Source organism: Aspergillus novofumigatus (genome assembly GCF_002847465.1).
Source record: "Aspergillus novofumigatus IBT 16806 chromosome Unknown P174scaffold_1, whole genome shotgun sequence".
Lineage (NCBI taxonomy): Eukaryota > Fungi > Ascomycota > Eurotiomycetes > Eurotiales > Aspergillaceae > Aspergillus > Aspergillus novofumigatus.
This window is the reverse complement of record NW_020194274.1, coordinates 4,586,570-4,600,735: the sequence shown is the minus strand read 5'-3', so window position 1 is coordinate 4,600,735 and position 14,166 is coordinate 4,586,570. Positions and strand designations below refer to the sequence as shown.

The following is a 14,166-nucleotide window of genomic DNA, read 5'->3' as shown; positions in this document are numbered from 1 at the left end:
CTTCTAGTTAAGAAAGTTTATAGGAGCTGAACTTAATTAGATAATACTAGATAAAGAATTATTTACTATTATTCATTCCTTTAAATATTAGTATTAGTATACTAAAGGAGCTATATATTAGATTAAGGTCCTTTCTAATTATGCCAACCTATAAGGTTTTATAAAATAACTAAAGTTAAATAGTAGATAGGCCTGTTAGTTAATTTTATTAATACTATTTAATTTTATTATTAAGTACTAAAAGGGGAAGGCTAATCCTGCTAATACATCTATAAGATAATATAGTAATTAGACTATGCTATAGTCTGAGAATGATAATATTATTATACTAATTCATAGATAAATAGTTGCTATACAGTCACTGAGGACTAAGGGTTAAGATAACTATAAACTAGAGCTAGGTAATATACTATTAGAGCTCTATAATTATGAAAACCACCTATAGCAGGAGGTGATTTACTAAGATAATCTATAGTAATTAACTAATAACTAGTTAACACTACAAGCCTTAGTTAAGTGTGCTACTTAAAAGGAAAATATTTATAAATATAAAACTACTAAAGACCTAAAGGGTTTAATTAAATAATTATAAACTAAAGATATTAAGGTTTAACACTAAATTACTACCATCAGGTAGAATACTATAAGGCAAAAATATTAGAATATTAATTCTAAAGATCTTTTATAATTTAAAGGTAAGTTATTCATGCCTAATACTAAATAATTAAGGAACTAATTAATTAGTATTTACTATAATAAACTACTAGCTAGTTATTTTAGTAGAAACTATATAGAAGCTTTACTAAGGTAAAAGTTCCACTGGATAAATCTATAAAATAATATTAAAGTATATATTAAAGAATATCTAATATACTAAGGCACTATAGCACTAAGGTATAGGCCTTATAGCAAGCTTAATTTATTACTATAACCATCCTATCTATTTAGTAAACTATTAATAGATTTCATAACTAGACTTCTAATAGTACTATATAGGATTAATCTAGTTAATAGTATTTTGGTTATAGTTAATAGGTTCTCTAAATAGTCACTCTTCTTCCCTATTTTAATAATAATAACTATAGTAGAACTAGCAGAACTATTCTATTAAGAAGTTAAATTAAAATTTAGACCACCTAATAGTATTATTTCAGACTAAGGACCAGTCTTTACCAGTAAACTCTAGGTAAAATTATGCTATATTATAAAGATTAAGTAAAGACTATTAATTATATTTCACACCTAAACTAATAGTTAAATAGAATAGATGAACTAAGTCCTTAAAAGATACCTCTATTATTTTATTAATAAAGAATAAAATAACTAGGTAACTTTACTAAGAGAAGCTAAGTTTACTATAAATAGAGTAATTAATATATTACTAAATAAATCCCTATTTAAAATCTTACTAGGCTATAATCTAGACTTTTATATTAATACTAAGGATAGCACTATAGGGGGAGAGATTCCAGCTATAACAGCATAAGTATAAAAACTTTCAGATCTTTAAGAAAGATTAAAGGAATAATAGTATAAAGCTAGTAAAATATAAGTAAAGCACTATAATAAATATTATAAGGAGTTAATATTAGAAAAAGGATAACTAGTAGAGCTATTAATAAAGAATCTTAAGTTAAAGGTTCTAAGTAAGAAGCTAGCTCCTACTTTTATTAGACCTTTTTATATGCTAGGTGCTGTTAGTTTATAAGTATATTATCTTACTTTACCTATAAAATATAATTAAATTTATAATATATTTTATATGTTATACTTAGAACTATAGAATTAGGTAAAGCATGATTAATTACTACTAATATTAGAGCTTAAAAGTAATAATAAATAGGAAGTTAAAGAGATTAAGGATAACCATATTATTAGAAATAAATAGTACTATTTAATTAAATAGAAGGACTGGCCTTTAGAATATAACTAGTAGGTTTATATTAATAATATAACTAATACATAAGAAGCAATATAGAAATATAAGAAAAGAATTACTACTATTAACTAATACAAAGGCGCTGGGAAGACTTAGCTAAGGCTAAGTATAATAGATAAAGGTAGAATATAATATTAACTTAAATATCCTTAAGTACTAAAGGAAAAGTCTAATTAATATTAGCTAAGTAAGTCTAGCTAGTAACTACTATTTTATTACTATAGAAATAGATGCTAATCACCTTAACCTCCTCTATAAAGAAGAGAAGAGAGGCAGCCTAAGCTATATACCTAGTATTACTAGGCATAAGTTAAAGAGCTTTAGCTAAATAATATACAGCCTATTTATTAACAGTAGCCCTAGTATTTAGATACTAAATATAAGCTATTTCAGTATAATAACCTTTAAGGAACTTATTATACTCATCACTCTATAAGAATATTAGTATTAAGATAGTACTATAGTAATAAATTAACCTAGAAACTTACATGCTATTCCTTTTTCTTTCTTATAATATTATATAACTAATAATAGCTCTGCTCTATATTTTTAAAGGCATTAATAAGCCTAAGAAAAGTAACTAAAAAGTCTATAAAAAGACTTAGGTCCCAGGTATACTAGGGATTAAAGAACCTAGTATACTATTTAATAATAGTAGACTGGTCGTGGATTGGGTTTGGATGGATCCGCAAGGGGTTCAATCCAACCCATGTGGGTTATGGGTTGATCCACCACCTATCTAACCCACCCTCATATCCATGCGGGTTGGATTGCGGATAATGGATATATCCATAATACCTAGTCAGGTGACCCCTAGTATTCTAATTACCACCCATTTTTCTAGTATTCTAGCCACACCACTAGGATATCTATATATTTTATTTATTAATATAATAACTTATTATATAAATATTATATATTACCTATCCTATAAGCTGAAATATGCTTAATTAGGGGGTATAGGGGCTTCCTAAAGTTGGGATGAAAAATGGTGCGGAGATATATATTTCTTATTACTACTGTCCTAAGCAATATTTTCTAAAATATAAAATCCACCATAACTCTAATTTCTCTTAGTAAATCTAATATTTTTATTTTATATATAGATAGATATGACTATTCTCTATCTATATATATAAAAATATATCCCTACCTAGGCCTAGATTAGGTTGGATAAGCTTATCAGTCCCTTAAGGCCCTAGATCACGTGCACCCAATGGGTTATCCATATCCATGTGGGTTAGATGTCATCCATCCATATCCATGCGGATTGGATCAGGGTCAACCCCTATCCAACCCAAAGTGCGGATTGGGCGGGTTGGATATGGATTTGCGGATTGGGTCAGCCAGTCTAAATAATAGTAGATAGGTTAAGAGCATTCCCAGCCATACCAGGCACAGCCTAAGAAACAGCTATTAATACTAAAATAATATATAGGACTAACATAATATATAGGTTTATAGAGAGAATAGCAGGCATTATACTAGATATACTTTATAGAAGTGCTATCTGTAAGCTTATAATTAACTTTAAAAGGAAGACCCCCTTAGGGGTTAAAGTTCTTTAATATAGTATAAAGGTAATATATACACTAATACTTTCTATAAATAATAGTATTAGCTATGACAAAACTTAACAGTAAGAAATATAAAGAGGAAGCAAAATATAGCAGAAATAAATAAGATATTATAAGATTTAGGAGAACTTAGATGTTAGATATTAATAAATAAAAAATAGCTATAATACTAAAGAAAATACTATAATATAAAAGAGAAGCATTAATATATAAAGGTGAAAGAAGAGAAAATATAAATAAAGATGTAATTAAGATAAATATACTATAGTTATTACCTATAATAATATTATTTACTACCACACTATAGTACATAATAACAAAGAATATAATAAATTTTAAAATATATAAAGCTAATATAATAGAAGCATTACATCTACCCTATAATTAATTATCTCTATTAATAATATTATATTATATTAACTATCATGATATTATTTACTTCTTTAGGAAAATTTAAAGTTATATAACTCTAACTAAGGATAGTTATTATAACTAGAGGTGGTATAATTAAAAAGGCTTAGCTGCAGCCTAGCTACTTAATTATATAGCTACCCCTTGCTTCCTAATTATTTGCAACCTCCTATTTTCATACCTTAAGCCGCTTTCAAATTATTGCTAAATATATCTAGGATAGACAGCAAAGATAAATAGTATTCCCCTTATCTGGTATTCAAGAAGATAAGGATTAGTTTTTATTTCATATAATCTACTACTCTCTACCATCCTCTTCCATTGATTATTGTCACCAATTCTTACCTAGTCAACAGGCCATCTACCCTGATACGTAGATCCTTACATAAAGGACAAAAATGCAGGTGATGATATAGAAGTTACTCAAAAGTAAAGGGGAAGTGGGAGAGTCCCATAGTTATTATGGGCTTTATAGAATTAGAGTGAATAAGGTGGTTGTGAGGGGAGCTAAAAATGGCTCCCTCATCAAAGGAAATGAGGTATGGTTAAGTGATGAACCAGCCCTCAGGTGGCAGCAGCATGATGATTAAACATCAGGGACCAGGCACACAAGAAACAGGGGGAGAACTAAATAGCACTAGGCCGTGGTGGTAAAAGCTGTTAGGCATGCAGTTATTACACGTGACGCCAAGGACGGCCAAGTGTTAGTAGGACTTGCAAAACGGCGTCAAGTGTAGCTGTTTTTGGCCGCTGGCTAACTGTTTCATCGTTATATGTAGTATTCAGGGAAATCCTATAAAGAATTAGAGTCCTAACTATCCTGTGAGTGGCACTAGCAGGAAATTTATTCCCCTATGCATTTCCCTGTGAGGGTCCTGATGTAGTAGTGGCAGTGATAGAAAATCCAGGCTTATACTGCCCTGTAGAACTGGTCACAACTCCTAGTATTAACTTTGCATTTAAGCACTTAAAGAGGATTAAAACTGTAAATAAAATATAAGTGCTTGCTTAGTTCTTTCTGAATTAGCATGGTAGCTATAGAAGAATGGAGCCTAGTTCTTCTTAGTTAGCTTTCTCTCCTCACCTTGAATCCTTAAGTAGACTGGTCGTGGGTTGGGTTTGGATGGATCTGCAGGGGGTTCAATCCAACCCACATGGGTTTTGGGTTAATCCACCACCTATCTAACCCACCCTCATATCCATGCAGGTTGGGTTGTGGATAACCATTCTACCCATATTATACATGTGATTTTAGATTATACTACTTTTGGTAGGCGGAAAGACCTAAGAATCTAGACTATACTATTTTTAGTAGGTAGAAAGATCTCTCTTTAAGAGAATATCATGAATATCTATTATTCTGCCGGTCATGTGCACCTAATGGGTTATCCATATCCATATGGGTTGGATGCCATCCACCCATATCTATGTGGGTTAGATCAGGGTCGACCCCCATCCAGCCCAAAGTGCGGATTGGGTGGTTTGGATATGGATTTGCGGATTGGGTCAGCCAGTCTATCCTTAAGTAGGAGATGATACAGGAGAAAGGCTTGAAGATCCACATGACTTAGGGATAGCCTGTAGTATTTAAGATCATATTGAAAATAATGATTAGCTCGGCACCTTAGACCCCTTCTTCTAAGATAATGCATGGATCCTTAGGCTAAAGAAGCTTCCATCCTTCCACCATACTGTTAGTATCTTGAATAGCAGTAGGAAGGTCATCCTTTTTCCATACCAGTTAATGGTGTAATTTTCTAAGTGCCTCTAATTTTTATCAAAGACTCTCCATCTTAAGAGACTGATTATTTCCCAGGAGGTTCTAGGAGCTGTGTACACCACGCGTGAGGCTACGACATACACATTCAGCTGGGATAGCCAGACTCCTGATCCTGCGAACTGAGATAAACGGCTCTCTACTAGATTCAAAGAGGGGTTAGGCTTCATTAAAATGCGCGTGGAATTGGTAGCATGTGAGACTCCCTATCTGTTTTAGCCAAGTCAAGGCCGGATCTTAATAGTGCTACTATGAGTACATTCCATGTGTGTAAAACTCCTTGAAGTGATGTACGCGCTACAACTATTGATTCCTTTCATCTAACGCGGATAAACTGAGAGACTATATACGAGATTTTACTGTACCGGCGCTGGCCTCGTCAGCTTTTTCAGCACCAGTAAAATTCGACGCGACAGGTGTATCAACGAGACATTCAGAATTTTGGACTAAATATGCTTGGTTGCTCACCTATATTGACTATCATAGCTCTTCCAGAGACACGGTTATAAAGAGAGCAGGGATGTTCCTATGTGCCTTGTTCAAAGGATAATTCACATCATAGATGTGGTCGTGCGTTTATGTTGGTCATTCTCACTCTGACGCCGCGGCAACATTGCTATGTGTACAAGCTGGTGCTCACTGGATGGCGTTTCTCATCACCTTCTAATATCTCACGAGTTTCATATCCTTACCACTTTTTAGTCTGTGGCACAAGATGAGGAAAATAACAAAGCAGAAAGAGTACCATGACCTCTTGAGTCCGACAGCTCCCAAAATCTTTCGTATGTTCGGAATAGCTACACCTAAACGACCGCGCCCAGAACCAGAAAGCGAGGAAGAAGGACCATACCGGCCTCGTCGCCGTGGCAAAGGTGAAGCATCCTTGGGCTCTCAGGATGGTATAAGTTTGTGATTCTCTCGTCGGTCGTTTCTGAAGAGGCTGACATTTCATTTCCAGAAAAGGACGAGCTTATTACGGGAGTAGACGCGTCCGACCTGCCCATTGCAGGATATAACCCAAACGGGGCGCAGAAGCGATACCAGAAACTGCCTGCCATTCGTATCTTGGACTGGCAGATAGACGGAGACGGCCAACCTATACGCAAACCACTGAGAGACAGCACGGCGTTGACGGCTGCTTTGGTCCAAACCCGCGGCACTGAGGCGGCTGATCCGTGCAGCTTCTGCAAAGACAATAAAGGCACTTGGAGAATGTGTGTCGTTGAACCTAACCCAGATGGGAACTCGAAGCTTGCCGGAGCATGTGCAAATTGTCGGTTCAGTAGGAGACACAACTGTGACCTCCGTAAGTTGAAACCCTAAACTTCGTCCTGAGTTTGCTTCACTTTGTTAACGATCGCACCAGGAGGACACAAAGATGATGAATCTGTAGATTCGTCGCTCAGTTCCAAAGATTCCTTGACGGATACCACCAATAGCAGCGTAGCGGAGGAGGTGCAGGAGAACGAAGGACAGGGTGTCCCTATACGGGAGGATACTCAGACGAATGTTCAGGAACAGGTAAAGGAATCCGACAGTCAGACCCTTACTCCGAGGTCACGTCTCGATGGCAAGGTTGTTCCGTTTCCTCTCGGACCAGAAACTATCAACGATTTGCCTTTGCTTAAGCAGGCTATCAAAGACATCGTTGCCCACCTCAACATACTTCATAGGAGAGTGCAACAGCTGGAGGAGGAGCGTCAATCGATCAATCCTTGGGAGTTAGTTTGAACCCCTGCGCTCATGCCCTGAAGACTTGCATTTTACTCAGCTTCTTTCTTGGGCATCGATCTCACTTCATAGTGTTGGGCTCGGTCAAAGACGTTAGGATCTAGCTGACACATGGACACTGCCAGCATTTGGATATGGCTTTTGCGGCTAGTTAAATCTTCGAGCTGTAGTGAGTTTTGAAGCATCTGATAGGGAAAACAGAATATCTGCACCGAGTAACCATCTCAAAGCTTCGACCGTTTCTCAAGAGCCTGCCTCCTCGTCTTAAGCGCCTTGGTCTCCTCCTGTAAAGCGAGGCCCATCATAATCTCCTCGCTACCACCACCAACTACATGAACTCGCACATCGCGGGAAACCTGCTCAATCCGTGCTCCCTTTCCGGACTTATTATACCCAGCGCCTCCTAGGATCTGCTGCGCTTCACGAACACTCTTCTCAAGAGCTCTGGTGGACATCACCTTGAGCAAGGCCGTCATTCCACCGATCTTCACATCGTCAGCGGGTCGATCTTTGGTGAGCTCGATGACGTTGACGAGCTGCTCCAAAAATGCATACGCGGGCTCAATCATGAGGCCGAACTTGAAGATCTTGGATTGTATTGCCTGTCTTTGAATCAAAGGCGCGCCGAAGGTCTCTCGCTGCACTGCGTAGTGGAAGGCATCTTCTGCGCAGACACGAGCCAACCGCAAAGCGGCGCATGCAAGCGTAAGGCGCTCGGGGTTGAAGTCTTCACAACGTCAGTACTCGGATATCTTTCCCGGGGACAAAACTCACTCGACATAATGATGGGGAAGCCTTTGTTTTCTTTCCCGATTAGATTATCAACTGGGACCCGAACATCATCGAATTCAATAAACGTCGACCCTAATTGACCGATCAGCTTTGTATCATTTCATGGTAGTATCCATACAAGCAGGCCATACCACTGGCATTGACGCCTGAGTTGTGCATCCGCCGGCGAGTCACCCCAGGCGCAGTCAAAGGAATCACAAGCAAACTGATGCCGCCTCTTCCCGGTCCCCCTGTCCTCACAGCAGCAGTGCAATAATCAGCCCAGATACCATTTGTAATCCATTTCTTCGCCCCATTGACAACGTAATGATCACCATCTAATCTTGCAGTCGTCTGGATATTCGCAACATCCGAACCAGCTAGTATCCCCGTCAGCCGAACGAGCCCCCCTCTGCACGAAGGAAAAAAATCAAAAATCATACCATCAGGCTCCGTAATCCCCAAGCAAAACCTGATATCCCCCCTCGCAACCTTAGGCAACCACCTCCGCCTCTGCTCCGTTGTCCCGAACCTCGCGATAGGCGGACACCCGATACTATTTCCACCACCGAGACCCCATATAACACCCACAAATCCAACCCGGGTAAGCTCATCCGTCACAATAAGGTTGCACCACGTATCCCATTTCTCACGGGGAACGTTACCAGGTAATGAGATACCAGCCGCGTCTTCTTCGGAGGTTAGAGGATGGACGATCCCGAACCCCAGGTCGCAATGGCGTCGTCGGACTTCCTCGGGGACTTGTCCCGCTGTTTCCCATTCTTGGGCGTGAGGGGCGATGGATGCTTCTACGTAGTTGCGGACGTAGGCGCGGAGCTCGTGGTGGAGGTCTGTGTAGTAAGGGTTTTTGATGTCTAGTTGGGGAAGAAGGGGTTCGCTGTAGGGAGCTGTTGGTGGGCGATCTGTACGTGGCATTTTTTCTGACAATTGGGCTAAGGGCTATGGGGGGAAGAGAGAGAGCGCGAGTGATGTTGATTGCCAATTGAATCAAGAGGTGAAGGGACTTTATCTTATCCTTTTATGTAGGTATAATGCTACATATTTTGCTGGGAGGAGTGTGGGGATCCCCGTATTATGCGGGGAAGATGGCTTGTGTATCTGACTGATGCATTTAGACAAATCCCATGAAACCGAGGCCCGAAGCTCGCTTATGTTATAGAGCACGGTGTATTTTCTCCAGTCCGACTTAATGTGGGTAGTATTGTCTTGCGTCTTCATTGCTCGTCATTGACTCAGATTTATAAAAAGATAAGTAGAGAAGAGTTGTAGCATTAGTTCCGACTCCCCTAAATGGATTCAATATACATATCTGTAATTTATACAGGGGTCATAATCTTAATATGTTCACCTCTATTGCATTCCTCCTTACACCAAGGCGCCTGTAGGCTCGAGTATTATAGCGCTGATGAAGAAAGATTTCAGCCAGTTTTGCTCAAGAGCATCAACAACAGGAAGGATCCTGCGTGGCAGCAGCATCCAGAATACTCTCCAGAGCTCTCTTGATATCCGCACAGCGCAATCGTCGATGAGGATTGGGCTCTAACATGCCGCTGATACACCTCATCAACGAGTCGGCCACAGACACACCATCGTCTAGTATGATCGACCCCATGTCGAGTTTCTGTGCAAAGTCTGCTGGGAATACAGTGTTTCTAATGCAAATTCTGGCCGGTGACTGGCGATTCATGCCTTTTGTTAAGTCGGTCAGAACCATTTGTCGTTCCATCTTAGTGTTCAGACGGTAAAGGAGCTCAAAAAGTATAACTCCAAGAGCGTAAACATCAAGGGTCTCGTCGATGACGTAACTGAATTGATTATTTCCAGTTTGGAACATGCCCTTAGAGTGCTTCTCTCCATTAGTGCTCAAGGGAGGGCGGTAGAACTCCGTTCCGACGACACGTTCGAGCTTTGGGCCCTCCTCAAAAGAGGGGGTCGGAAGATCGTTGAGATGCGATACATCTGCGACAAGACCAAAGTCTCCTATTCTGGGATGACAGTAATCAGGTGTGGACCCGTAATTCGCGACGCAGGAAGGGCACCCATCGAATTTGCCATTATCCGACGGTGAGAGGAAAATATTTGCCGGCTTCAGATCACGATGAATTATGCCTTTTGCGTGAAGATATTCCACACCAGAGATTATACGTAGCATTAATCTCAACGATGGTATCAAATGGAAGCAGTGACGCCGTGGGGGCGCATGGTTATGTTCTGCGTGACCCAAAGAGTGAGGGCTAAGATAGGCGTTCAGGGAAATAGGATGCAGAGACATTTGAATGTGGAGAACGACGGCAGGAAGCTGAGACCCATTTTGACGCCTTCGCTGGATCTGCAGCTTGGACGCATCGTAACTGAGCCCGTCGGTGAAGATATCATCATCGGTGCCTCCGAACGTCGACAGTTGACCATGAGACACAAAATTGAAATCGCGAGGGATCGACTCCACCTCCTCATCGTCTTCAAGACTCCGTGCGAGGCTGTTCTTTGAGAAGCGCGACGACGATGTAGCATGACTGTAGCGACGTCGCGAACGATGATGAGCATCGGCTTCGGATTCAGCAGACGTAGAAATTGAGCGTGCCTCAACCGCAGAAACTTCCGAATGTTCAAATACGACCCCGAAACTTTGCTCGTCGTTTGATCCTTGAGTCACGCACCCGCTGTGGCTCTCCTCGTGCTGGAACTCCATTGCACTCATATTCCTTGAGTGAAGAAGCTCAGATATATGAGCCTGTTCCACCCATGCACCATAGTATCGGACAACATTCGTATGCTCGAGTCGAGCAAGCGTTCGTATCTCTTTCATGATACTTTCAAGTTGATTTTGATCACCGCCTTGCAACTGCTGAAGCCGCCTCTGACTCAGCGGAATCTTCTTAATTGCGTAGTTCTGCCCGTCAATATGATTCTTCACATGATAGACTTCGCCAAATGATCCGCGTCCGAGGACTCTCACTTCTGAGAATTCCGTCGCATAACGAGATATAGCTGGAGTCGGTGGTGGCGGATTGGGCCTGAATAGCGGGAAGCTCACAGGCGAACTACCCAAGAGGGCGAACGGCTGATGGTCCGGTGCGTGCGTGTCGTGTCTTGCGGCACCTTGCTTCCTGAACCCCAACAGTCCACTGTATTGACGCCTCATTTGCGCAGGCCTTGCAAAATCCGTCTCTACATGAACTTGCATCCGGTTTGAGGCTTTGGGAGCCAAAACAACATCTTTTGTTGTGCCAAGAGACGGCGTCTGCTTAGGGATATCGTCTAAGTTTAGCCCTTTGAGGGCCTGCAGGCCAATTCCATCAAGAGTTTCGCGATACGTCTGTCTTCTTTCTCCCCACTCGTCGCTCTCAATGCCCCCAGGTAACATTCCATGTGTCGATAGCAGCTGTGATTGATGAGCATACATCTTTTTGGCCAGATGCTGTACTTCCGGAGAGTCGCGAGTGTACCGCATCTGAGAGCCTTCCCTGGCATTGAGGATGTCTGTTGCTTTGCTGAGGCAGTAGAACTCGAGCAAGGCGGAAGTGATCCATGCTGTATGGCCCTGAGCTTCAACATCTAGGACATCCATTGATGCTTCAGGGATGCTTTCAGTGCCAGGCTCCCTATCGAGGGATGCAGTCTGTGTACCATTCCCGGAATCAGACTCACCCGGGGTCTTCCTTGAGGCTGTTGAAAGCAATCCATGGTCGCTTTCATCGGAGCTGGATTGAGACTCCGAGGACGAGATCTCCGAAGCCGGTCTGAACATAGACATATTGGGGGACACAATTAGTCGCAATGCCTAGGGGTGGTGATTTCACGGCCACAAGGGAGCCATGCCAGCACAGATGGCCTGCCTCATGTAGCAGTGAGCCAATAGGCAGCGTAGCAATGCAGCAGAGGTCTGGATTGTGAGAGCAGGCACGAATGTATATCGTGTATGATTAATGACTCCCGGTAATAGACCTGCTAGGAATGTTTACTCAACACCAATTCGTCGACGGAGTAGGAAAGTCCAGTTTCAGGCCATTCACTGGGCTTTTCCGAAGCTATGGTCTTGGGTTCACTTGGTAAATTATGTGGTAAATATTCTCCTCTTTTGGGGATGGCTTTTGATCAGGCTGTCAATTCCCGCCGGCTTCCATCAGATTCTAAAGCCAGATGCCAGAGAAAGGGCGTGTGAATTCGACACTAGTGGGTCAAACTTTCCTCTAGGCGTCCGATATATCGGCCTAGCATTGAATGAACCATTAACTCGCTAAGAAATATGCATCACTTCGCAGAAATTCGAGCCGTTGACATCGAGAAAGACGTGTTCTCATTCTTGGCCGAACTTCGGACTTTCAAGTCAGATTGGATGACGCACTTTCTGCCTCAGGCCGCAAGGCCACCTCAATGTCATTTACGATACTCTGATCAAAAACAGACTACGGAGTACAATAGGGCGATTCCAGATGGCACAGTTTATCAAGTTGAGTTATCGAAGCGGCAATAGCGGTAGCAGGATCTACTCATATTCGACTCACTCTCGCTATTGTCGTCGGAATCACGCGTATTTGTGGGTACTCACCGTGGTCGGCGTCGAACTAGTTCTATGTATAGCTCGTATTCATGACGCTACTTCGTCGAACCCCACCATGAATGAACATAAAATGAGACAGACTCCCCGTTGAGAGTCTGTGGACTGATGGTACAGAAAGTGTCATTTATCCCTTAGGTCTTGAAGATACCCTGAGCAAGGATGGATTCCTCGGAAGCATCATTCAAAATAGCTATTGTCGGCGGTGGTATTGTTGGGTCAGCCTTGGCTTACTTTCTATCAGAGTCATTGGAGAATGGCAATGAAGTTGTCCTCATCGATCGTTCATTCTCTCAGTTGAAAGGTTCAACTGGGTATGCGCCTGGATTCATAGGTCAATACAACGAATCGGAGGCTCTTACACGCCTAGCAGTGGACACTGTCAGTGAATACAAGAAGATTCCCGGTGCTTTCGAGAGCATCGGAGGGCTTGAAGTCGCAACCGCTCCCGAGGGCGTCGAAAAATTGAAGGTCAGATACGACATGGCGAAGAAGGTTGGCCTGCCTGCCGAACTTCTGTCTCCTGAGCAGGCAACTAAACTGGCTCCTGATCTTGTCAAGAACGACATCTTGACTGCATTGCACTTCGCAAGCGACGGGGCCGCAAATGCTGTTAAAATCACTTCATTTTTCCAAGAACAGGCGCGCGGAAATAGCGTTCATTTCTTGGAAACAGATGTCAAGAAGATCATTCACGAAGATGGCAGTGCAAATGGTGTCCTAACTACATCTGGACTGGTCAAAGCAGAAAAGGTGGTTATCGCCACAGGTATCTGGTCAGAGAATCTCTGTAATTTTGGTGTGCCGATTCCGGTCATTCCTGTTGCGCATCCATACATGTATGGCGAACAGCGCGAGCCAAAACCGCGCAAGTCACCATTTGTTCGATGGCCTGAATACCATGTGTATGCCCGTGATCATGGCACAGCCTATGGACTTGGTTCTTATGATCACCAGCCGCTCTATCACAAGCCCAGTGAGACTGCGGTTGGTGACTGGGTCGATGCATTCGATGCAACACTGGAGCGAGCCCGCAATTTGATCCCTGATGAGACGAATTTGACCATCAAGGAGAAGTTCAATGGTATTTTCTCCATGACTCCGGACAATCTGCCTTTGGTCGGCACGATCTCGTCAACCAAGGGTCTTTATGTGGCGGCTGCAGTGTGGGTCACTCATGCGGCTGGGTCAGCTAAATTCTTGACCAAGATGATTCAGGGTGAAGAAGTTGACGAGTCCCTGAAGAAAGCACTGGACCCGAACCGGTTCCAGGGTAAGGAGATGCAAGCTTTGAAGGAGGAGTCGCTGGCAGGGTATAACAGCATCTATACGACTCATGAGAACAGGTGATCGCAATATAGAGTACTTCGCGACAGAGGCT

The 14,166-nt window shown here is 41.8% G+C and overlaps 4 protein-coding genes across 4 annotated transcripts; 2 read left to right on the top strand and 2 right to left on the bottom strand.

The window, feature by feature from the left end:
- Positions 1-6,419: 6,419 nt before the first annotated feature.
- P174DRAFT_417172 (DUF3716 domain-containing protein) lies at positions 6,420-7,435 on the top strand (the record flags this gene model as incomplete). The annotated part of the gene is made up of 3 exons (XM_024824582.1): positions 6,420-6,603; positions 6,663-7,010; positions 7,071-7,435. 3 exons carry the CDS (start codon positions 6,420-6,422, stop codon positions 7,433-7,435), a joined length of 897 nt encoding a protein of 298 aa, XP_024688095.1.
- Positions 7,436-7,578: 143 nt separating this feature from the next.
- On the bottom strand, positions 7,579-9,260 carry P174DRAFT_500979 (acyl-CoA dehydrogenase family protein). The gene is made up of 4 exons (XM_024831007.1): positions 8,650-9,260; positions 8,359-8,586; positions 8,210-8,299; positions 7,579-8,162 (listed from the first exon to the last, which is right to left on the bottom strand). Exons 1-4 carry the CDS (start codon positions 9,140-9,142, stop codon positions 7,660-7,662), a joined length of 1,314 nt encoding a protein of 437 aa, XP_024688094.1. The 5' UTR covers positions 9,143-9,260; the 3' UTR covers positions 7,579-7,659.
- A 408-nt stretch (positions 9,261-9,668) lies between these two features.
- Positions 9,669-11,981, bottom strand: P174DRAFT_456932 (putative protein kinase; the record flags this gene model as incomplete). The annotated part of the gene is made up of 1 exon (XM_024829482.1): positions 9,669-11,981. The coding sequence occupies one exon, from the start codon at positions 11,979-11,981 to the stop codon at positions 9,669-9,671; it is 2,313 nt and encodes a 770-aa protein (XP_024688093.1).
- Positions 11,982-12,457: 476 nt separating this feature from the next.
- Positions 12,458-14,157, top strand: P174DRAFT_400547 (NAD(P)/FAD-dependent oxidoreductase). Its single transcript, XM_024823903.1, has one exon. The coding sequence runs from the start codon at positions 12,948-12,950 to the stop codon at positions 14,133-14,135; it is 1,188 nt and encodes a 395-aa protein (XP_024688092.1). The 5' UTR covers positions 12,458-12,947; the 3' UTR covers positions 14,136-14,157.
- The last annotated feature ends 9 nt before the right edge of the window (positions 14,158-14,166 follow it).

Excerpts from the sequence above, each read along its gene's own strand:
- P174DRAFT_500979 (XM_024831007.1), bottom strand. The coding sequence starts at position 9,142 with ATGCCACGTACAGATCGCCCACCAACAGCTCCCTACAGCGAACCCCTT. Across the intron at positions 8,587-8,649 it reads GGGGATTACGGAGCCTGATG|CTGGTTCGGATGTTGCGAAT; the intron begins GTATGATTTTTG and ends CGGGGATACTAG. Across the intron at positions 8,300-8,358 it reads CTCAGGCGTCAATGCCAGTG|GGTCGACGTTTATTGAATTC; the intron begins GTATGGCCTGCT and ends TCGGTCAATTAG.
- P174DRAFT_400547 (XM_024823903.1), top strand. The coding sequence starts at position 12,948 with ATGGATTCCTCGGAAGCATCATTCAAAATAGCTATTGTCGGCGGTGGT.